Raw genomic sequence first — 25,277 nt, forward strand, 5'->3', positions numbered from 1 at the left:
CATATAAAATTCCAATCCCAATAAAGCCTCAGATTTTGCGCAATTTAAAATAGAATAAATTGATCTCATTTCTACTGCGGATTACGATCTACTTCCCATTAGCTTGATGTTTTTTCATGTCAATTACACATCTTACATATTAAAGTTATACAGGTTTTGCATCTCCTTTTCACAGGCTTTTCCAACATGGATTTGTCTTTCAAAATCCATACTGAATTTTTTTCTCTCAAAACTATACATATGCGCTCTTCCCCAAAAGGGACTAAAAAAAATAATGTGGTACTTTAAAACAACTAAAAATCCCCAAATAGCCTAAAAAGATGCAAGCTCTGGGAAGGTACTGACAGGTATATATATATATATATAATATATATATATATATATATATATATATATATATATATATATATATATATATATATATATATATATATATATATATATATATATATATATATATATATATAAACCCTCAGTCAGACAGCTGAACAATAAATATCCTTTCCTCAAATACTGGTTAGGTTGTTGCAGCAAAAATAAACACATTTATAAAACACAAATAAATAACTATTTGAAAAGCAACAGTCTGACTACTGCGTGGCCCCTCACATGGATACACAGTCACAGAAGCACAAACACACAATCTTCTATGAACTGTAAGTCATGACTGTGCGCTCAATGAAAACACATGCAAGTACATTTCATTGTAGGTGCGTGAAACACACAAATCGGGATAAAGTACAAAAGCCAGACCCAAATGATCCAGGAGTCTATAGTTCCAAACAAGGCTCTTCCTTCCGAAACGGCATCTCTAATCTCTTTCACATTGTCCAGCAGCCAACGAAGCTTCACTGCGCTGAAATAAGTGCTGAGGGGAAGACCAGTCTGGCCCTGAAAGAGTACAAAAATCCACACATAAAATAATCAATTCTGTATATTTTTCTGCAAAATCAATACTTACTGCTAAAAATATGTCTATACAGATATAATCAGGCGTCATTGCCCTCTGTACTGTAATGTGTTGGAATATATCGATATTCTGTACCAGCATTGCCATTAAGGCTTATGAAAACACAACATATAATATTAGCATTATCAGGGGGAAGTGGAAACAATGTCATGAGCTACACCTGTATATGTATTTGTATTTATGCACACAAAATCCTTTTTTTTTTTAACCAGCTTCTCCGTGGTTTATTTAACCAGCTTCTCCGTGGTTTGCCGTTTCCCGTGCTCTAGGAAGATGACACTGCGGTTATTGGTGACCCTAGCTGCCACGTTTTTTCTTCTTCTTTGTTTAAACACAAAATGTCAAGTCTTGCTGCTTGGGAATTGGTGGAACCCCCTGTTCAAGTAATCTTAAGAATTTATTTCTAGGGGGAAAGGGGGAGGTTTTTTTTTGTTGCTATTTTCAGCAAAGTAAAAAAAATCACTGAACGTTAGTTGTAGTTAAGTCCACCAGGGCAAAGAATCACTGTGCCTAGAAATTGCAACGTTTGCTGCAGTTTACATACTCTTGTTGCTGTTATCTAAAGGAAATAAGATATATGCACGGAATTCTGTCGTTTACATTACCTTGAAGAAGTTCTTATTGTTGCCTGGAATTCTTTTCAACAGCCTCTCAACAGTCGACTGAGTTCTCAAGTCAAGCCACACTAAAACAAAAATGGGTAGATATAGATATACACACAATTATATACACACATACCAACTACTGTATATCCTTGCTAATATGGACTATAGCCTTGCCAACAAGAAACACTTGATATTGAAGACTGCACTGTCCTTAACTGTTTGACATGATCACTGATTGCATTCAGATGTAATGTGCAGCGAACCAAAGAGAGAAAGAAAAACGAGTAAAAAGACAAAACATCAAGACAGCACAGAATTTCAAAGAGGGAGCTGAAAAATTGCCTCTGCGTGCGCAAAATGCATTGAGAAACGATCAAACAAAGAACGTTTTAATATTTGAATTGAAAGTGCAGAAATCACCAACAAGAGACAGGATATAAAAATATCACGAGACCAAAGCAGTTGCTGAGGAGACCAGAAATAAAACAATTCCAAGATGCGAGAGCAAGAAGTGAATATGCCGAGCTGTGCAAAACGATCCCCAAACGTAGAACTGCAAAATATAAGTTCTATGGTGTAGAAGACTATTGAAGATAACAAAAAAGATAAAAGCTTATAGGAAGATGAAGCATCAACTTCTAAATTGGGAAGACGCAAATAATTGCACACAAACAAGACAATGGATCAACAATAAAAGACTGCGTGCTGTACTTATCATGGAGAGCTGAGGACTTCTACATGAAGTTGTACGAGAACTCCGATAACACAGGGCATAATGCAACAGAGGAAGAGCCACAAGATGCCCGCAATGATGTGTCCTTCCAGAAGACGTGGCAAAGGTAATACAATCCATGAAGAATGGGAAGACTACCGGGGAAGATGGAATTACAACTGAAATCTTGAAAGAAGCTGGGGAAGTGGTAGAGAAAATCCTTGCAAAATCCTCTAAGTGCTGCTTGAAGAACAGCAAAGATTGCAGAACAATGAAGAAATACCATAGTTATCCTCATCCACAAGAAAGACGACAAAGAAGAACTCATGAACTACAGACCAATCAGTCTATTTCCACTCATTATACGAATCGGCTGTAATAGAAACAGAGAGTGGACTTAGCCTAGCCTACAGAACAAGAAAGATTTCACAGCTAATACAACACAATGGACCATATCCACGTCATACAAGATGTGAGTGGTAGATCGTAATCATTACAACGGGAAATCTGCTTAGGATTCGCAGAATTCAAAAAAGCATTTGAATCTCTTTACACCTTTGCTGTTTTAAATGTATTTAAAAAAAAAAAAAGTGTTGAAGAAGCGTACATTGATATTAAAAGGAAAAATGTATGAGAATGCCAAATCAACCATTAGATTACATGAAGATACAAGCAAGATTAGAATCAGCAAGGGAGTGTGCGACATGGAGACACTAAAGCTTTTAATAAGGATTGAAGAATTCTTCAAGGCATTGAATTGGGAAGAAAAAGGAAATTAAAATAAACTGTGAATATTTGAGTCACCTACATTTTGCAGATGTCATTGTTATTTTTGCCACAAGCCCGGAAGACCTCCATCAACAAAATCAGACAACTTGCCAAAGCAAGTAAGAAAGTGGACCTCCTTATGAGTCTCAGCAAGACCAAAGTGATGTTCAACAAATGTGCCAACTCTACAAAGTTCAAAATAAACGGAACAGAACTAGAAGTCGAAGATTATGTCTACATTGGTCCACAACCTTTTGAATGAAATCAATAGAAGAATGAAGATGGAATGCAAAACATTTAGATAAACAAGACAATCTTTCTAGGGAACCTTCCACTGGGCCTCAAAAGGATAGTTTTCGACCAGTGTATTCTGCCTGTACTCATGTATGGATGTGAAACTTCGACCCTAAATGCAAAGATAATTAAAAAGCTTCAGACAATTCAAAGAAGTATGGGGTAAGGTATGCTTGGTATTATTCAAAAAGAGACAGGAAAAATAAATCAATGGATTCAAAAGCAAACAAAAATAAATACATCTGTGACATCCCCACAAGGTTGAAGTTAAAATGGCAGTGGGCCGGATATATACTCGCAAGAAGGTGTTACCATCTTTGAACACCGATGGTACTCGACAGGATTGCAAGGGACATAAAAAGACCAACCAAAGTAAGATAGGTAAAATATTTTATAAATAAATCAGAAAATGTGTAGGAGAAGACTGGCTTCAGCAATCCCATACAGTACGTCAGCGAAAACTGCCAGTACCTCTTACTTATTCCATATAGAGGGGGCGCGACTTAAGTAGGTAGGGGCGGGGCTTAAGGAAAAACACATCTGATGATTGCTTAGAACTCACAGCCACTGGGTGAGGGCGGGAAAGGTGGGCTGTGATTGGTCTGCGCGAGTTGTCAGGTGAAGTGGGATAAAGGTCACTTTGGAAAGGGTAACTGATGCCAAGTCCCTGCAAAGTAACGCCAGCTGTCACCGCCGGCCCCAGAGAGACCCCCGCTTACCACCCCACCCCCACACACCCCAGAGAGACTCCCAGACACCCCCTGCCCCAGGGACCCCTGGACACCTTCCTCCCGCCCCAGAGACCCCTGGACACCTTCCTCCTGCCCCAGAGACCCCTGGACACCTTCCATCCGCCCCAGAGAGACCCTCGGATCCCCCCCCACCCCAGAGAGACCCCCAGGCACCCCCCTCCACCCCAGAGACTCCAAGACACCCCCTCCCCCCCAAGAGAGACCTCTGGACACCTTCCTCCCACCCCAGAGAGACCCCTAGACACCTTCCCCCCCACCCCAGAGAGATCCCCAGACACCCCCCCGCCCCAGACAGACCTCCACATCCCCCCCCCACCCCAGAGAGGCCCCCAGACACCCTCCCCACCCCAGAGGCGCCCCCAGACACCCCCCCCCACCCCAGAAAGACTCCCAGACACACACACACCCACCCCAGAGACTCCCAGACACACACACCCCCTACCCCAGAGACTCCCAGACACACCCCGCCCCAGAGAGAATCCTGGACACCTTCCCCCCATCCCAGAGAGACCCCCAGACCCCCCCCACCCCAGAGACGCCCCAGACACACAGTCCCCCACCCCAGAGACTCCCAGACCCCCCCCCCTACCCCAGAGACTCCCAGACCCCCCCCCCCCTACCCCAGAGACTCCCAGACACCCCCCCCCGACCCCAGAGACTCCCAGACACCCCCCACCCCAGAAAAACCCCTGGACACCTTCCCCCCACCCCAGAGAGACCCACGGACACGCTGCATGCGTGCTGCTAGTCACACTACAGGGACAGCTAAATTGCCACTCAGTTAAACCAAAACTATTCTGAAGGTTACTTGTTGAATGTAACCTCAAGTCATAGAATCAAGAGAGTTTAACCATTATTGTTAGAAATGCAAAACAGACATATAAGAACAAAAAGCATTGGGCACAGATTCATGGTTGACTTTTTATTGAACCAAATATAGTAAAACAAAACGTTTAATAATTTACTTATTATTTTGGCGACCTACTTATGTCACCCAGCTTGAAGGTTGTAAAAACAAACACGTTGATAATTTACTTGGTCAATCAACCAAATGAAAACCTTTGCACTTTAGACATAAACAAAGTCTGGTATCTTATATTATGATCTCTCTATAAAAAGGTGCTGTCAGATGTAGGGCTAAATTAACCGAAATTTTAATTTATAATACAAAAACACAAAAGGAGGAGTGAAAATGTGTCCTCTTAGAGTTTGATCTTTTGCATTAAATTCCCCTGCAGAATTTGAGCAAACATTAGTTCCTATACAACCGACAGTGGACTAGAATCCACGTATTCTGAAATATGTATCACGTCATCAGGAATACAGATTCAAGCTGATAAACAGGTGGCTTATCTGTTTCATTAGTGATGGCGCCATAATAAGTTTGTGAACAAAGCCGTTAACCATTTATGACAAAATATATGGTGGCAATGAGATAATTTGCCATAGATCGTAAAAAAAAACATCTCCAAATTATTAAAGAACCACAGAAATGTTAAGCGTTTAAAATACTGTTCTGAATTTACTACATGTAACTTGCCGGTGTCTTTAGTTCACTTTCACCCTAGGTTGGGCTGGCCTTTAGAAAGCTTGTGCACAGCCATATCTATGATGAACACACTACAGGCATACCCCACATTAACGTACGCAATGGGACCGGAGCAAGTATGTAAAGCAAAAATGTACTTAAAGTGAAGCACTACCCTTTTCCCACTTATCGATGCATGTACTGCACTTCAATCGTTATATACGTGCATAACTGATGTAAAAAGGCATTTGTAACGGGCTTTATAGTCTCCCACTTGCGCACAGCTGTTCAATGGGAAATAATTGTATAAGAACCAGGCCCAGCCTATGGCTATTGTCCTTCATGTCTTTCGTGTCTTGATGATTATGAAGATTGCTGTATGAACTGCCAGTCCAAATATGACTGTTTCATCATTCCACCTTAAGTGAGTGTCCATATTTTGTCTGTTATTTGTATATCTCGTGTGTTCACCTTTTTCAAGGAATAAATTATATTTTATCATATCTAAGTCTCGTTCAGTTCAACCCAGTTATATCTTTGGTGGTGTATTATTCATAGCCTGTCACAAAGCTCCCGTCACACCCCTTAAGAGACTTAACAAATTGAACCTACTGTACAAGGAAAAGCTTAATGAAGTTTTAAACTTGCATGAAACTACATTTACAAAGAATTGTTATGTTGGTCCAGTAAAAGTATTAGCGTCTGTACAAAACCTTCACTTTTTACAATCTCTAATGCACCTACTAGAACTCTGCACTGCAGTATCATACATCAGTTTATCAGAATAAACTTTGACAGATAAGGTGATTATGATGATAGGACCGTAAAAACCAACTAACCTTTGGAGGAGAAATCAGATCAAAGCTTTAAGGCAACAAAGTAATTGAGAGATGCTGATTAGTCCACATTAGCAGGCCTGCTGACAGACAAAAAAAACACCCCCAAAGTAGTTGGGAAAACACCACATGTACTGTGGGTTTGTCAATTTCCAATGGGTTTGCTTCATGTGGTTGAGAATCCTGTCTCCTGATAACATTCAATCAGTTTTAGCAACTCTAATAAAATGTGCTTTTTAAAGATGAACCATGGCACATTTTCTGCTTTCAGAGTTTGTAAAAAAAATGCATGTGTTGTATAAGTTTGAATGAACTTTATTCGTGACAGAATAAACTAGCCTTGGGTTTTAGCATTACCCGATACTACTACACATTTTAATGGAGTGAGAAAATACTTTAACACCCAGCAATGATCTGAAATGTAAAAAAATAAAACACACACAAAAAAAAACAAAAAAAAAAAAACAAGTACTGAGTTGTACTTTGCAAAGTAGCATTACAAAAAGTAGTTGTGCAAGGTTAGAATGGTGTAGTGAAGGTCACTGGACTCACCAATAGCATTATAAAGAGGCTCTCCGGTGGTCTTGTCCCAGACCACAGTTGTTTCCCTCTGGTTGCTGACTCCAATTGCTAAAAACCAACAAAACATGTATAATTTAAGACATAATACATACTGGACCGAGAAAAAATATATATATATTTGACAAAATGCATTATTCCTATAATCGTAGCAACATTTGTATAGATGTTGTTCACTGTCATAACCGCTTAAAAATAGACATTTCACAAAGAATTATTTAATTTAAACTATTTCTGCTCTGGGGACCCCAAGGTTTCTCTGACAAGCAATTTTTGCTGCTGGTGCTTCCCATGAAAATTTCAGTACGACCAATGTTTTCAGGACAATAGGAAACGGCTTGGTCTTTGGTTTGCAGTTTCCTATTGGCTCGTGGGTACTGCAAGATTTAGCAGCCATATTGGTTCCATGGACAGAGCACTGGCACCAATGAGTACACTGGTATGCATCTTGGGAACTGGGTGGTCCCCAGAGCTGAAAGTATAACGGTTCAGATATGCAAGACATCCTAGTACCAATTATGTGTAAAAATAAATATATTTAAAAAAAAAAAAAAAAAAAGTTACAAAGTATATGTTTTAGGCATGATTGCGGTTTTAAAAGTGAAAGGTTTTCAACATGCCATTAATATAAAAAAGGGTCTTTTAACAATTGATACTGTGCTGTAATTCAGGACAGGGCTGTAGTATTCTTTTATTGGATACAAAGTGTAATGAAGACCCTAGTGCTCATTTTCACAAGTAAAATGAAGACCTCCCTTGGAAGCCGTGTATTTGATAGCCGCCTATGAAAATTAAGTGGTTCATTAGATCTTGTTATTTCTATGCCGTGTGCCAGCATCACATGGAAGGGTGTTAATGTATGCGAATGCAGACAATGTACCAACACATCAGAAGGCTTATGCCCACGCCCATGGAAGTGATGCATTAAAGTCTCAAAAGTGCAAACCTGGTGCAGAGTTTCCAAAACCAATGACTTGGTTTTATAAATATGGTGCCGCTTTTTTAGCTCTAGCAGAAACATGATTCTACAAAATACAGAAATAATCAAACAATGGGTTGTGTAATGCACGGTGTGTAAATTAGTAAAATGCAATTCTTGAGTATCACCACAACAGAAATAGCAATACTGTAATAATAATAATAATAATAAATCAAATCACCTTTGATGTTTGTTATGTCGATGCTCAGTTGAGCTAGTTTCTCACACGTCTTCTCTACACATTCATAAACAGACTGTAAAATCTCCTTTGGATCTTGCTCCACCCATCTGCAGAATCGAACAATACATAAGGTTTAGCTGAGGAAATATATATATATATATATATGCAAATACAACTGTATGCTCATCTGCATGTCTTAGGCAGGTCTGCAACCCCGCCTTTCCCCATTATCACCCAGCATACAGCACTTCCACTGCAGCAAGGGATTCTGGGAAATGACATGCAAATGAGCACACATTTTTAACATGGTTCCCTATAGGCTTAAGCTTGCTGCATGGTCACAGCTTTGAGCACAGCCAGGGTTAAGGTGCATACCCAGAAAACCACCCACAAATAAATAAATAAATAAATAAATATATATATATATATATATATATATATATATATATATATCTTATACTATATTAGTGAAAGCACTGTATGTTTGCCTGCCTGCCTGCATGCATGCATGCCTGCCTGGATGTCCGGTGTCCCTAGGGGAAATCTCATTGGTCCCTTGGCCCGCCCGCCCCCGCACACCTCTCATTGGCCTGAGGCGGAGTGACGGGCCAAGGGACACACACACACACACAGGGAACACAGGGACACACACACACACAGGGAACACAGGGACACACACACACAGGGGGGGACACACACACACAGACACACACACACAGACACACACACAGTGACAGACACACACGCACACGCACGCACGCACGCACACACACACACACACACACACACAGGGACACAGGGACACACACACACAGTGACACACACACACAGTGACACACACACACACACACACACACACACACACACACTGTTACATACATTAGCGGGGCTCACAGTGTTAGCAGCACCCGCGCGCACCTCCTCCTCTCCCCGTGTCTCCCGCGCTTTCACCCCGACCCCCCCCTCCCCCGGCGCCGCTACAGTCAGCGGGACACACACACTATTATTACCCCTTCAGCGCCCCCCACCCCCACCCAGTGTCAGCGGCCGTGCGTCAGCGGCCCCCCTCTATATCTCCCACCTCTCCCCCCCCCCCACACATATACATGCCCCCCCCCTCCCCGGCGCTACAACTCACCCCTCCCCGGCGGGGGAACAGCCAGTGGCCAGGCAGGCTGCCTCGCGGCGCCGAGTGCCCAAGATGGCGGCGCCCGGGACACAGCGGGGGAGTGGCCACAACACGCTGCCTCCCGCCTCAGATCCACGTGGGACCTGCCGGATGGGTGAGTGAGCGGCCTTCACCTCCCCTCTACCCCCCCTTCACCCCCTCCCCTCCAGTGTCAGTGTCTCCCCGATCCCCCCCCCCCGGCGCCGCAACAGTCAGCGGGGGAGCGAACGAGCGCCCGGGACACAGCGGGAGAGCGGCCACAACACGCTGCCTCCCGCCTCAGATCCACGTGGGACCTGCCGGACGGGTGAGTGAGCGGCCTTCACCTCCCCTCACCCACCCCTCACCCCCCATCAGCTCCCCTCACCCCCTTTCACCTCCCCTCACTCCACTTCTCCCTTCCACCCCCCTTCACCTCCCCATTTACCTCCCCCCCTCCACCTCCCCTCCACACCTCCCCTCCACCCCCCCCCCCTTCACCTCCCTTCCACCCCCCCTTCACCTCCCTTCCACCCCCCCCCCTTCACCTCCCTTCCACTCCCCCCCCTTCACCTCCCTTCCACTCCCCCCCCTTCACCTCCCCTCCACCCCCCCTCCACCTCCCCTCCACCCCCCCACCTTCACCTCCCCACCTCCCCTCCACCCCCCCACCTTCACCTCCCCACCTCCCCTCCACCCCCCCACCTTCACCTCCCCTCCACCTCCCCACCTTCACCTCCCCTCCACCTCCCCTCCACCCCCCCTTCCCACCGCCTCCCCCCCCTTCCCACCGCCTCCCCCCCCCTTCCCTCCACCTTCCCACCGCCTCCCCCCCCTTCCCACCGCCCCCCCTTCCCACCGCCTCCCCCCTTCCCCCCCTTCCCACCGCCTCCCCCCCCCTTCCCACCGCCTCCCAGCCCCCCTTCCCACCGCCTCCCCCCACCCCTTCCCACCGCCTCCCCCCACCCCTTCCCACCGCCTCCCCCCACCCCTTCCCACCGCCTCCCCCCCCTTCCCACCGCCTCCCACCCCCCCTTCCCACCGCCTCCCACCCCCCCTTCCCACCGCCTCCCACCCCCCCTTCCCACCGCCTCCCTCCGCCCCCCCCCTTCCCCCCCTCCTCTAACCCTTCCCCCCCTCCTCTAACCCTTCCCCCCCCTCCTCTAACCCTTCCCCCCCCTCCTCTAACCCTTCCCCCCCCTCCTCTAACCCTTCCCCCCCCTCCTCTAACCCTTCCCCCCCCTCCTCTAACCCTTCCCCCCCCTCCTCTAACCCTTCCCCCCCCTCCTCTAACCCTTCCCCCCCCTCCTCTAACCCTTCCCCCCTCCTCCACCCCTTGCCCCCCTCCTCCACCCCTTGCCCCCCTCCTCCACCCCTTGCCCCCCTCCTCCACCCCCTCCTCCCCTTCCCGCCGCCCTTCGCCTTCATGCCCGCCTTACCGCCTCCCCACCCCCGCCTCTGCCTTTCACCCGCCCTTACTCCGGCCGCCTCTGCCTTTCACCCACCGCCTCACAGCCGCTGCACGCACTCAACAGACACCCGCCACACTCGACACATACCTGCCGCCACACACACCTGCTGCCTCCCGCCCCTACGCACTGACATCACTGACCCACCGCCTCACACCCTAGCAGGACCCCCACTCACAGACAGCACTCACAACCCACGCGCCAGCCGCCGCCTCACACCCTAGCAGGACCCCCACTCGCACACAGCACTCACAACCCACGCGCCACCCGCCGCCTCACACCCTAGCAGGACACACGACTCAGATTTTTACATCACTTATGCCACCAAAATATACATTGTACTGTGGTGTGGTTACAATAAACCATTTTTATACAACATCGTATTACATTTTCTTCCATCTTTCTTTTCAATATTATTATCCAACCTTTACAACAAACAGTCACCTATTGTTCCACGATTTATAAATAATACTACCTATTACGCATTTACATCCCGGGCAACGCCGGGTCTCTCAGCTAGTATATATATAAAACTGTTCTTTCATAAGTCAAATGTCAGTGTTTTATACTTTCCAACCCCCCCCCCCTTTTCACAGGCTTAAACCGGAAGTATTAGCTGTTTTTTAAGGGGAAAACAAAACAAAACCAAAAACGAGAGAGACTTTTTTCAATTAAGAGAAAAAGTGAGATTGTAGAAAAGGCATTACATTGCATCCAGCTTAGCAGGACTGCATCATACCTCACATTTCTGTACAGTCTCTCATATATAGCTTGTGCAAGGTCAGACTGGGACTAGATATTTGCAATAAATGTTAGGGTATATCATAGTATAAGCAATAATAGTTTATGACTGGAAAGTCAGCCAAGTTCACATTGTTCATAATAAAAAAAAGGGTTCCCCATATAACCATAAAAACAATTATCCAGTGACTGGGTCAGATATATTTTTTTTCTTCTTCTTCTTCTTACAATATTACAGAATATCCCATCCATTGGTTGAGATGAAACACACTCAAACAAAGAAGAAATAGATCACGTTATAATCTGTCTGACAAAATGAAAAATATTTGGTACTAAAGTATTGTTTAACCTCCGTCACTACTGTCCTAAACAAATTGCGAAAACTCGGTAGAAGCGTCATTAGTCTCACGGGCAGAAAGTGAGGAATTTGCTCAGAGGCATATATGGACCTTGGGCTTGTTGCCCACTGCTGAACAGATTTATCACCTGCTGCTTTTGATGGAATCTAAAACAGAAGTATCTGCGTTATCGTGATCACTCAGGTAAAAGGAGGACTGCCTGAAACGTATTTTGCTTTGTTCCTCAGTACATAACGGAGGAAATAGAAATAGCCGGGTTAACACCTAAACAAGTTTATTTGGTGATCCTGTAGCAGTTGCCATTAGAAGGACAAAAAAATGGTAGTGTCTCCGTGTTTTATTTTAGCAAATGGGCATGAGAAGCATGTTATACTGTATTGTGTGTAGGTGTAATAAATATAAAGTTCTAACAACTTTGTAGCACATGCCTTGAGAAAGGCCCAAGTGAGGCCTGGAACACAGATACCTTGTGATCTATTTTAGCAGATCAAAATTACAGTTTCTCATAGATGAAAATATAGTCTACAGAGCATAGTTTTTTTCCCAAGTTTCCTGTGGCAGCACAGTTAGAAGGAATCATATATACATATCTCCAAGTGATGAGAAGCGATGGAGAAAAACGCTCTAGGGAATCTCCAGGATTAGCAGGAACTACGTTTGCTAGGATATCCATCACTTAAGGATACAGTATATATGTGCCCTTGTAATATGTGCTCCCACAGAACACTTGGAGAACAAACATGAAGATTGGAAACGCTGTATTACTATAGTGTAATATATAAAGAAAAAACAGTGCACTGCAAAAACAACCGAGGGCTAGAGGGGGAAAAGGAGAAAAGAGAGGGCTCCTTGATGAAGTGCCATATAGCTGTGAAACACGGAGCAATTTTGTGCCTCCTTTTTAATGGCTAACCAATAAATATATGCTCTTAATATGAATTTTGCACTACACCTGTTTTTTCGCCTCGGTTAGCACGCCGAGTTGAAATCCTTAGATCGAACATTCTTTGGCAGTATATAAAGTACGAGTACCGCACTAAAGATGGATTACTACATGTCGGAAAAAGCTGCAGTTGCCCTTACTTTTTTCCAGTCCACATAGGAATTGTGAATATCATATATCCATATCATACACGGTACAATTTTCGAAACGCACGCGGTCAATAATATAAAAAGGCCACATTGCTTTATTAGCATATTTTTTCACTCTGTCACTTGACACTTTAGAGCACCAATAAGCTGTTTTTCCCCCAAAAGGAATAACATATAAAGAACTCTAGTGTTGGTCTGCTAAACGGTATCATCAACTAATCGGCTTTCCTCCAGGACCAATTCAGCTAGTAAAACATTGACCAACATTTTACATATTATAAATCTATACAAGAAAATATACCATACTAGTGAATGCTCTCTAAATGCCAACAGGCCATATTTGGTCATGTTTAAAATCTTTAAACTGCTAATCATAAACAAGATATACTTAAAGAAAAGGATGTACATTTCATGATAAAATATCCTAATGGTAAAAACAAAAAACAGAATAAATACAGTAGCATTATTGGAAATCATGTCTCCCCTTTAAAATACAAGTGTGTTACATTGTGTTTAAATGTTTTAGACATCAGGATCAAAAATGAACTTACAGCCTTAAAAGAAAATATTCAGGAGAGATGATAGAGGGGAAAAAAAAAAAAAGGTGTCAAACTTACCCTTCTTTTGGAAACTTCTGTTTGATTTCCACTTGATGGTGGCTGAGTAGCTCTGCTGTTTTTGCATTGAAAACCTACAAAAGAGGGATGGGTTTTTAGTATCCTGAATTTGTGCTGCATTGAAAGTGCTAAATACTGTATGTTGTTTAATTAGGTAAACAGACATTACTCTTCTGTTTGAGTGACTGACGCCTGTTTATGGAAAAAGCGCCATAATTGGTTACATATAACGGAGAAAATTGGAGCGTGTTACATTAGTTTTGAGACTTTTCTTTCTTTTATGCGCTTACGTGCTTGATTTTCAGTCACAACTCAAAAGCAAATCAGTATTATGCAAATAAAAGGATTGATGGTATATGGATAACTGGTTTCTGAAAAGATATACCAAAGCTGATATTTCACACATTGGGGCTTATTCATAATCCATTTGGGTGTCAATGGAAGTAGCCATTAGGTCATGGGGTCTGGCATTCCAGGGGCCCCATGAGTATTGACTACGTCGTAATGTTATCACTTGTTTCTGTAGGATTAGATTGCGTGCTTTTGTAGGGGTAGAACGCAATGCATCAGTGAGAAAGCGATCATGTGAAAGCTGCCGCAGCCCCTCCATCCCTCAAAAGGGTTAAGTCCCAATTTACACCATCACATGGAAACTCCTACTGACTTCAATAGGCGTTTCCATGCGATTGTGCACAGATTGGGGCGCCATCACAATTTAATGAATAACCCCATTGAGCCTTACTGAAAATAATGCAATTGGTTAATACTGTTGATTTTACACAGAAACCAGCAATTTGGGCAGATACAGTACGTGCTAAGTTAACCGGGTCTGCCTATATCCTACTTTCTGCGAAGCCTCAGACACCATTAGATCCCTGGCTTTTCCATGCTTACGATACACGTTCCTAGCCAATGAGTCCCATGGTGAGATTTGAGAAGCAGTGCCTTACTGTATTAATATTCACCTCTCTGCTAGCATTTTTATAGACCCATTATTATTAAAGTTGGTAATAACCTCCACACGTTATCCCCAAGAGCAATGGCATGACCTTTTTTTGATAACTTTAATCAGATTGTGTCGTTTGCAAATCACTCGCTCTATGAAATATATTTCGTACTAAAATACTGCATCTTATTTAAAATAAGCAAAGAAAAGAAAGAAAGCTCCCTAATAGCCGCACAAGAGAACACCTATACCTATGTTAAAAATTACTATTTATTAATAAATGATTAAAATATATTTATTGCAGCAAAAAGCTAACGTGAACCAAAGTGATTAAAAAGTGATTAAAAAATTAGAGAATCACTCTGTAATTGCCCCCGATGAAGCCACAACGGTGAAACATATGTTGGGCAGGCTAAGCGTCACCACCTAGTGCGCTGGCTATATCGGAGAGGACTGTTGCCTTCTCTCAGTTAGAGTGTTTCGGAGCCTTCTAAAGGAAGCACAACACTCTGACTACTTTCCTATTTGTCATGGTTCTGAGTACAAGACACATACTTTGTGATCTTGAAATAGCTGTTCTGCTAAACATAACAGACCTCTAGGTTCATTTACCTTTGAACCCGTTGGTCTGGTACATATGTGTGTGTGTATATCCGTATACTAGCATTAGCTGGCTCAACAAATATATTATTCTGAGCACACACACTACATTAAGCTATACTCTCCATTTAGGTGTAGTCCTCAAACTATATAGAACTGCATTGGTATAACTACCACTGTTAGTATAATTATATAGCAGTGGGACATTCTAAAATAGTTATTCCTAGCATACACTGTTAGTTTGAATTAGGCATACAGTTACCTCCTCCGTTTTTTAATTTATTTTAATCACTTTGGTTCACGTTAGCTTTTTGCTGCAATAAATATATTTTAATCATTTATTAATAAATAGTAATTTTTAACATAGGTATAGGTGTTCTCTTGTGCGGCTATTAGGGAGCTTTCTTTCTTTTCTTTGCTTATCATTAACCCCATCCCTGCCAGCACCACCTCCGCACTCTTATTGCAGTTTTTGTTCCGTCACCACACATTCACAATTTATTGGTTCCCCATATCTCCATTGGTGTAGTGCAAGGCGCACAACTTGACCTTTTTAGGCCATTCTATCTTATTTAAAATACAATATGAAGCCACCACTTGTAAAATTGTTTGTTTCGTAAATTGATGCTCATGCACGTTAGCCCATTTTAAACGAAACTTCGTCTTTTGTCACAGAAATTGTATTTGTGATGGTGATGTTTTTAATTAAAAAACAAAACAAATTTCAGTGCCAAAACACAAAGAAGTTTGACTTAGAATACGTGTTTTAGCTATTTGCATACATAAATAGTAAATGTGAATTCAGTGCGCGAGTGTCCGTGCGTGTGTGCGAGTCTGTCAGCGAGCGCGCCAGTCAGCGAGCGCGCCAGTCATGGTCTTCCCTCTCCCTCCCCCCGACGTCACGGTTTGCCACTTCTGCCAGCAGGGATGTCACTTCTGTCATGGAATTTTGTTACAACACAAGGGGTTTTTCCTATCAAAACTCTGTAGGTGCCAGCAAAGAAGTTTCACTTCAAAAATGCTGTTGCATTTCTGAAAAGTACATGCATGCGGTGGTTGAAGTTTTCTGTGGTACAGATGGACACAGTTTTTATTTTTGCAAATAGAAAAACGTATTTGGGGAGGAAAAGGTGTAGGTGGAGTAAGAGGGGAGTGGTGTGTGAAGGAAGGGCCAAGTGTGGCATGCATAAGGAGAATGTATGTATGTGTGAAGGGGGAAAGTGTTGTGTGTGTGGGGGCAGGAAGGAGTGAGTGGTGTGCATGGTTGGGGAAGGTGAGTGGGGTGCGACTGTATTGAGAATCCGAGAAAATGTGCACACTTCTGCAAAGGTGCTGCCCATTTCTAGGTCATAAATCCACCTGCTAGCAGAGCCCATAATAATGGGGACTTTCCCTTAAGGGTCAGAGTTTGAGGCGAATCCTAGGCAGCTGAATATTCTGATTTTGCTGTTGTGATGAGCCATGTTGCCTGAAAGGAAGCTCCATGTGGGCACATTAATAGGAAGGAGCAGCGGTGGGAAGAGTAGAAGAGCCTCTGCAAGCTTATTTTCCATGGCTCAAAGCCAATAGGGGAGAAAAAAAATTAAATACATGTGAATGAGGGTGACGGAAAGGAAAGCATGGTGGAGAAAGAGCAGAAGGAAGAACTGAAAATACAAAAAAGGGGGACATAACCAAATGTACATTTTACATACACTTCAATTAAATGTGCATGGGTAGCAAATGTATTCGTTGACAAGTGAAACCATGGCCATGGTCTTAGTAGGCCTCCAACAGCGGGGTACCCAGTCCGCTACCAACAGCCATAGTTACCTGGCTTCAGTAGTAGTAGACCGAATTTATTTGACTAAATAACAGCAGTAGTTAGTCAGTCCCGAGATATACTCAAAAAGTTGGAGAGGGCATAGCATGGCTAATAAATTTATCCAATTGAAACAAAAGCCGTTTTAAAGCAGCGCGTTTCTAACAAACAAAGAAAAAAAATTATATATCACACGTCGATAAGAATGTCTGAGAGATTGGTAACTCAATTAACCTGCTTCAAACTGGAGGGTAAAAATAAATAAAGTTAACAGGTCACTGCTGTTTGGAAAACACTGGTTCCCAGGAAACGCATCTTTTATACAAAAAAAAACCTGTATCCAGGCAACTGTAGATTTAAGACCAACCAGAATTTAATCAGCTCTACTGTACGCTGCCAATTCACCCCAGTATGATTTATCACTTCACCCACTATGTTAGTCCACGTGGCAGCTCTCCATTTACATCGGATTCAAACACACAATGGGAAAGAACACCTTTGTTTTTTCAGGCCCTTTGCCAACCAAAGATATAGAAGCAATATCTGACACTATGCCATTACAGAACCATTATGCCAGACTTTCTATGTCATTTAATAGGTCTGCATGTTTGCTCCAGAATTGGCTAGGGACAGTAAGTAGGGTGGAGTATTGGTTGAAAGCCCAAAATGGCAGCCTATGGGATGAACCTGTGATTACATAAAGAAAGAGCAAATAAAACCACACACTGAACACTAATCAGCCGTGAGAGCATATGTACATGTTCCAAAAGGGGATATTTTATTGTGTTCAGGTACCGTGCACAACATTTAGAAGAGGATAAAACTTGAGAAGAAATGTCAAACAAGCACTTTGGAATTATGTGGAGAATATTTACAATCAAAGCAAGATTGCTTCTCCCTCCAACATACTGTGTTGTGGATACAGGTTAAAAACTCATGACAGATCTCTGCTCTATGTACTATTAATAATAACCAAATGATAGTCCATAAAATCAGAAGAGTAAGAGGTGTGTTAGTGGTTAAGATATTTGTCCTAACTATACAAATCTGTATTACATTTTAGACGCTGCATGGGACTTGTGTGCAAAGGTCACATTTGCCATTTTTGTGCATTCATTTTCATTTAAAAAAAAAAAAAAGTAGTACTGTATAAAAACTGTGTATATGTATTAAGATTGTGACAGAGTGGTTTGTTCAAGATAACGTTTGATACATTGCATCCTGTTGACTACTTGATTCATACAATATATATTAAAACAGAATTGGGTATTATAAAATAATAATTATTAAAAATAGAAATATATATATATATATATATATATATATATATATATATATATATATATATATATATATATATAAAATCAATGTTGCTAACATATAAAATAAAAAAAGATCAAAGTAAAGTATAAATAGAATCAAGTTGCTATGTATCAAAATGTGTGTCAACACTATTAACAGACTTCTTAAAGGTTTACGCCAGGTACAACACATTTTTTGGTGCACAGAATAGTTTTTTTAGTACATACTGTGCTATTTACATCATTACCAAAATGTGACGCTTATGGTGTACATTGAGGGGAAAAAATAAAATTAGTACAGAGCATAAATGCACACAAGCACAATAGATATCGGATTTCCGTTGCTAAAAACTAAATTTGTCATGATTAGTACATAGACTCCTGCATATTCTTCTCTGGGCAAAGCACTGTATTCACCGGTGACTCAGTTAGTAGATTGTGGGGTACTATACAAATGCTTCAATAATTAAAGTTTGTCAAGGGCGCTGAAACATATCCGGAAAACACCCACTACCTATAAAAGTAGCCTCACCCAGATCAGCGGACTACGAAACTTACTCAATATGCTGTATTGCCATTTCCCATTTGCCAGAGAAGCATTAAATGTCATTTAAATTAACAGAACTAATAGTCTCCAACAAAGTAAAGCAGCTTCACAGGTTACTGAATATATGTGTGTATGATGTATCTGACTTTAAAAAACCTGTAACCCCCTGTTTATGTCAAGCAACACATGCACACTGCCCCCATGCCGGTTCCTCACCAGTGGACATGTAACGATTATGAGCCAGTAGAGAGGCTGGTGAAGGAGGGACCAAGAGGGAGAGGAGCTTTTAACAAGGGATAGCAATGGCAGTAGACTAGATCTACACAGACCTGAGCACAGGAGGGTGACAGGAGCTGAGAGCTACAGTTCCAGAGTGGAAGAGAGATCACACGTCGCTGGAGGGGATCCTGAATGGCTATAAAGACACAGTGGTACCGAAGCACCTTTTTGAAGAACAGGATTAATACAACACGAGCTCCCACGGTGTGCCGGCTCCTTCGTAAACCAACATACCAGGATTGGGTGGCTACTACACCACTCACACCCATGCAGCACCATATGGGGATTGTGTTGTGTAGTGTTCAGTGATCCTCTGCTGAGCATCACAAGGTGCCCGAGTTTAATAATTGTATAGTACACCAAGTGAATTAACCATACTGTGTTCGTATTATTCGTGCCGCCTGACTGTAGGCCACGTGTTAAATATCAAGGGACTCCAGCTGTAGTTGTACGTCAGAGCTAAAAATAGAGGTCAAACACGATGGACCTGTGTCTGTTTCCAACTACTCATCTACTATGTAACCCATGTAGTCCTTATGTGCCTGAGCAACTACATGTTATGTACTGACCAGAGGTTGGTGGAACAAATTTACATGTATACTGCTGTACAGGTCTCAGCCAATGAACCGGAAAGAGATATGGACAACCCACATGGTGGTTTAGTGTCTGTGTTTCTATCAGAGAGTATTTTAAAGAATGATGCAAAGTCCAGATGAAAAAGTACACACTATCCCTTCAAGCTCAGAACCCAAACCTACCGCACCATTAAAATAGCAGGTCTTGTTATGCACCAGTGAATGATCAGTCTATTGAGGCATTTCTCCTTCCATTAGAGGTGTGAAGAAAACATTTACAGGTACAGTAGTGTTAAGACCTTCAATAAAACGATTTCTATTATTTATTGAAGTCTGGAGTGCGTTATCTTCAAAATTCTACGAGTAGGTGAGCAGCTAACAGCAGCTGCTGATCAACAGCACCCAACACCTTTACAAAACGGAGCATCATTGTGAGCAAGGTGTGCAAAACTTACACCAACGTACTTTCTATAGGACCTGCAAATAGGGTACGTGACATGGTTCTAGGCTTAAAATGCTTTGGCCAAAGAATTAAACTAAATGACCCTTACTTTAAGAAAAACAGATTTAACTATATACTCAGTGAGCATTATGACAATCTGCCACCATGCAATGGGGCAAAAAACTAGCAAATTATGGCTAGTGGTCACACAAGTTAAGAAGGTTGTTTCATGAAATTCACTTCCACGTAGATTTTAGGATTTCGGTGTCCTACTGCTTCCCATATGATACAATCCATAAAATACAATTCTTACAAACATTGTAATTATGCACAAGAAAAAAGTTACTCCAAACGGGGTCAAATGTGTATCTCGCACAACATCACAGAGGAGGGTAAATGAATATCCTGTGTAATGACAGGAAACTAAATGAAGCCACAACGGTGAAACATATGTCGGGCAGGCCAGGCGCTACTACCAGGTGGGCAGGCTAGTCGGAGAGGTCTGGTGCTTTCCTCACTGTCAGAGCGTTTCGGAGCCTTCGCCATGGGAAGCACAAGGCTCTGACTATTTCCTAAATAGTTTGTATTTTGAGTGTTAGACCCACAGTGTGGTCTGAGAGGGCTGTGTTCATTCCTATTTTTAAGAGCATTTGGCTATCATGTGTTATAGCTGTTCACCAGGACAGACCTACTGTATAGGCTCAGCTATTTCTGAGCCTGGTGGTCTGGTAACACTGTGTATGTGTATATAGAGATTGTATTCGCAGTACTCCACATTTAAGCAGGGCCATGGACACACAGAGCTTATAGCCCTCTTCAATTACTAACACTTACCTATTTAGGAGTAGTTATCTGACGACTTAGAATTGTATCTTAATAGTTATTACCACGGCTAGTATAATTATATAACCGTGGACAAAGATAGTGATTAATAGCTATTTCACCACATACACTGACGTCTTTCATAATAAGCACACAGACACCTCCTTTATTTTTAATTTGTTTTAATCATTTGGTTCAATGTATATTTTGCTGCAATAAATATATTTTAATTATTTCATCAATAAATAGTACTTTTAATTTAGCTTAGGGTGCTTTCTCGAGTGTGACATAATAGGGAGCTTTCTTTCTTTAGTTTACCAAAACATTGTAATGAATACTAGCTGCGTTGCCAAGATGAAACTTAGGCTGCGCTTATAATGCCGGCGACAGCGAAGCGACGTCGTACAAAACAAATGTATTGCCGCCATCGCGTGCACTTATAGTAGGAGCGACAGGACGGTGCAACGGCTTGGTCGCGATCGCTGGCAGTCAAGTCAATTTGATTTTTCCAGTGACCGCAGCGTGACGTTGCCGTCACTATTATCACAGCCTTAGTTACTTCTGTCACAATCCTAAAGGACTGTTCAGGTCACGGACTTTGCAGAGAGTTTGCAGTTGCTCAGTTGTTCTGGTGCAGAGGGACATTTGCACAACCATCCTCATCATATCCAGTCAAACTCTGTGATATAGAACATATTGCTTCATGTGCTGGCATAATGCTTCAGGAAACACGTTAGACAATTAACTCTTCCCTATTGAGGACATGCCTGCATCTTACCCTCAAGAAGTGTACTTCTTGAGAAATATTTACGCAATTTCTGAAACTTTTTCGCTTTTTTTTTTTTATATAAATGCAGATTTATTACCCAAGCGGCAGATTAATTAAGCAGCAGATTAATTACCCATGCCGACTACTGCACATGGGAAAAGCTTTAGAAGGAAAATACACAGCCAAGGACAAACTGAATTGAAGGAGCATTTTTGTCATGCTACCTAAAAATAGTGTTTTTGAAATTTATCAACTCCATTGTGAAAGGGCACAATGTAAGTATTACATTTAAGTAAATTACAAAAAAAACAAAAAAACAAATTATAGAAGCAAAGTAAAAAAAGGATGACGACAATCATGGCACTATCAGAATTGTTCCATAATATATGTTAGCAATGAATGTGTCTATTGGTGCGTTATGAAGTCAACAAATATCATTAGTAGAATACCTGGTTACATTACACATCAGTAAAGAGTAATGGGGCAATCATAATCCTTAGCATTTGAAAATGATGTGTGACCTGCGTAACTTGTAGTTGTCCAACATCCCATAGCACGCGTCGCCGAAGAGGCGGCTGAGACCAAGTAAGGACAAGCGACGGGACACGTCACCCGTCGGCGTCAGCGAAAGTTGTAATTCGCTTTGCGGCGACGTCACGGGCCACCAGGTCATTGATTGGTTCAGAGGCTGTCACGTGGCGACAGCCTCGGAAAAAATCAAATTTGACTGGGTTCCAAATTTCACGTCACAGCACTCGAAAGGGGCAGGCCCCAGTGGCTGTGTGTGGGCGCGCAAAGCACTGTGAAGACAAAAAAAAAATTCTTCCAGTGGTGCAAAGCGGTCACATGGTCACGCGCAGCCAATGGCTGGGCAGATGTCCCCCATCATTGCCTCGCCGCCCCCCCCCTCAAGCTCTCTACAGACCGCCGATCGCGGCTGTAGTCGCGGCATGCGCCGCCATGCCACGAGGACCTTGGCCGTAGTGGTGTGCTCTGAAGCTGCACCAGAGACATCAGAAAACAAAGGCAGGGAGCAGCGAGCCAGAGAAGCAGAGAGAGCCAGAGAAGCAGAGAGAGCCAGAGAAGCAGAGAGCCAGAGAGGCAGAGAAGCAGAGAGAGCCAGAGAGGCAGAGAGAGCCAGAGAAGCAGAGAGAGCCAGAGAGCCAGAGAGCCAGAGAGCCAGAGAGCCAGAGAGCCAGAGAAGCAGAGAAGCAGAGAAGCAGAGAAGCAGAGAGAGCCAGAGAGGCAGAGAAGCAGAGAAGCAGAGAGAGCCAGAGAGCCAGAGAGCCAGAGAAGCAGAGAGCCAGAGAAGCAGAGAGCCAGAGAAGCAGAGAGCCAGAGAGAGCCAGAGAAGCAGAGAGAGCCAGAGAAGCAGAGAGAGCCAGAGAGGCAGAGAGGCAGAGAGCCAGAGAGCCAGAGAAGCAGAGAGCCAGAGAGCCAGAGAAGCAGAGAAGCAGAGAAGCAGAGAAGCAGAGAAGGCAGAGGAGGCAGAGGAGGCAGAGAGGCAGAGAGGCAGAGAGGCAGAGAGCCAGAGAAGCAGAGAGCCAGAGAGCCAGAGAAGCAGAGAGCCAGAGAAGCAGAGAGCCAGAGAGCCAGAGAAGCAGAGAGCCAGAGAGCCAGAGAAGCAGAGAGAGCCAGAGAGCCAGAGAGCCAGAGAGCCAGAGAGGCAGAGAGGCAGAGAGCCAGAGAGCCAGAGAAGCAGAGAAGCAGAGAGCCAGAGAAGCAGAGAAGCAGAGAGCCAGAGAAGCAGAGAGCCAGAGAAGCAGAGAGCCAGAGAAGCAGAGAGCCAGAGAAGCAGAGAGCCAGAACTTTTGAGCGGGGAATTTGAAAGCAGCCAAAAAACATGTTAAATCTTATGTTTATTTATTTTGTAATAAATCAGTTATTTAGTATTACAGATAATACTGACTGTATTTTTTACATTTTATTATTCCACTCTTAATGCCATTTTTAATGAGTTTTAAAGCATCCTTTCTGTTCTATAGTAGGTTTAGCCCACCTCCTGAGCAGTGCAAGATCTATGCAGCACTTTCCTGTTTGGGATCATTTGTTGCCAATATTCCCAGCACTTTGAGCTGTAAACTGTAACAATAGATAATGTTACCTTAGGATACATAAGGATACATTGTTGCTGCCAAGTTACACTGACTGAAACAGCCATGTTAGGCCTGTAATATAGTGTGCACGTGTCAATGATAACGTGGGAGGCTGACGTTGCTATAGTTGAGACGCACCCGAGCGGTGGTACGACAGAACAGAGGAAATATAAGAAATTTGTATTTCCGTGCTGTTGCCGCGCCACGTGACGCTGTGACCCAATCACAGTGTGGCCTAACACTGTGACAGTGCCATGCCCCCTAGCCGCGTGTGTCACCGCTTGCCCTATAGAAACTAAAAACGTGTGCCACGTGCAATGCCGTGCGCCCACCAGCACGTACTATATTACAAGCCTAAGGCTTTATCCCCGCTGGCGCTGAGCGCGCTCATGCTTGGAGAGCTCTCCAAGCATGAGCGCCAGGGGTCCTTTAAATTTTTGCAAGCACTCACGGGGAGGGGGGGGGAGACAATGCAGGGGAAGCCGAGCGCGCCTGCAAGTATGAAAAATTTGTTTATGTAAGCGCAGAGCACAGATGAGCGTGTGCGTGCATCGCGTGAGCGGGGACATGGACATACACACACACACACACACACACACACACACACACACACATATATATATATACACACACATATACATTGTCATGATAGAGAGGATTTGGCCTGGGATTAAAGGGGTTACACCCCCATTTGGCCACCCTCTACTCTCACCTGGGAAGCAAGGGGTTAACTGGACTTGGGTCCAGTAATATGTTTTTGCCTTGCTTCAGCCATCCAATTGTTTATTCCCCTGTATAAATGTATTGTTTCTGGGTCAGTGTCTGCACCACACACACACTGGGGCTTAAGGGGTTAATGAGCTGCAGTTTAGGAAAATACATTAGGATGCCTGGTGTCTTTTCAGAAATATCTGGGCTTCAAAAGGCTTGATTGAAGTTGGGTGTGAAAAGTAGCACCGGTGACAAATGTTCACTACCCACAGCCTGCTTCAAAGGATTTCTTGATGGGGCTAGGGGTGCGGTTACCCAAGGAGATATCAGAATGAGTGACCTTATTAAATATAAGAATATTATGAGATGTCCTCGGCTGAACATGCTAAGAGTTACATATGTATAACCGGGGGACCGAGCCGCAAATAATGATTACAGACACATGATGTCTCGCCGGTACTAAGAGACAGATATTAATATCTCTCTTAATATTAGTATTACACGGTAATATTTAGTCTTATTGGGAGCATCATGCGTGCCGGAATGTATTAATATGTCATGCGTGCCGGAATGTATTAATATGGCTCGCGTGCTAGTAAGTATTACTGAACTGAAGTTATGAAGTTATTTAGATAGGAAAAGCAGTTTTTAAACGTCCTTGGTGGGAGGAGTTTTACTCTGAGGAAAACTGTCAACCTCACCACTGATTTATGAGAGGGGCTGGGTTTAGGTTGTGTTCAATGGGAAATAATTGTATAA

General features: G+C 43.1%; 1 protein-coding gene across 3 annotated transcripts in view; it reads right to left on the minus strand.

Moving 5' to 3' along the window:
• Nucleotides 1-25,277, minus strand: part of GK (glycerol kinase) — a 73,024-nt gene that overhangs the window by 38,259 nt on the left and 9,488 nt on the right. For all 3 annotated transcript variants that reach the window (XM_075590297.1, XM_075590294.1, XM_075590298.1), the window contains exons 2-6: nt 13,630-13,703; nt 8,205-8,311; nt 7,018-7,095; nt 1,576-1,655; nt 754-891 (exon numbers count right to left, since the gene is read on the minus strand). In XM_075590297.1, coding sequence (XP_075446412.1) covers nt 754-891; nt 1,576-1,655; nt 7,018-7,095; nt 8,205-8,311; nt 13,630-13,703 — 477 coding nt within the window. The remainder of the gene's footprint in view (nt 1-753; nt 892-1,575; nt 1,656-7,017; nt 7,096-8,204; nt 8,312-13,629; nt 13,704-25,277) is intronic.

The sequence above is a fragment of the Ascaphus truei genome, chromosome 3, assembly GCF_040206685.1.
Source record: "Ascaphus truei isolate aAscTru1 chromosome 3, aAscTru1.hap1, whole genome shotgun sequence".
Lineage (NCBI taxonomy): Eukaryota > Metazoa > Chordata > Amphibia > Anura > Ascaphidae > Ascaphus > Ascaphus truei.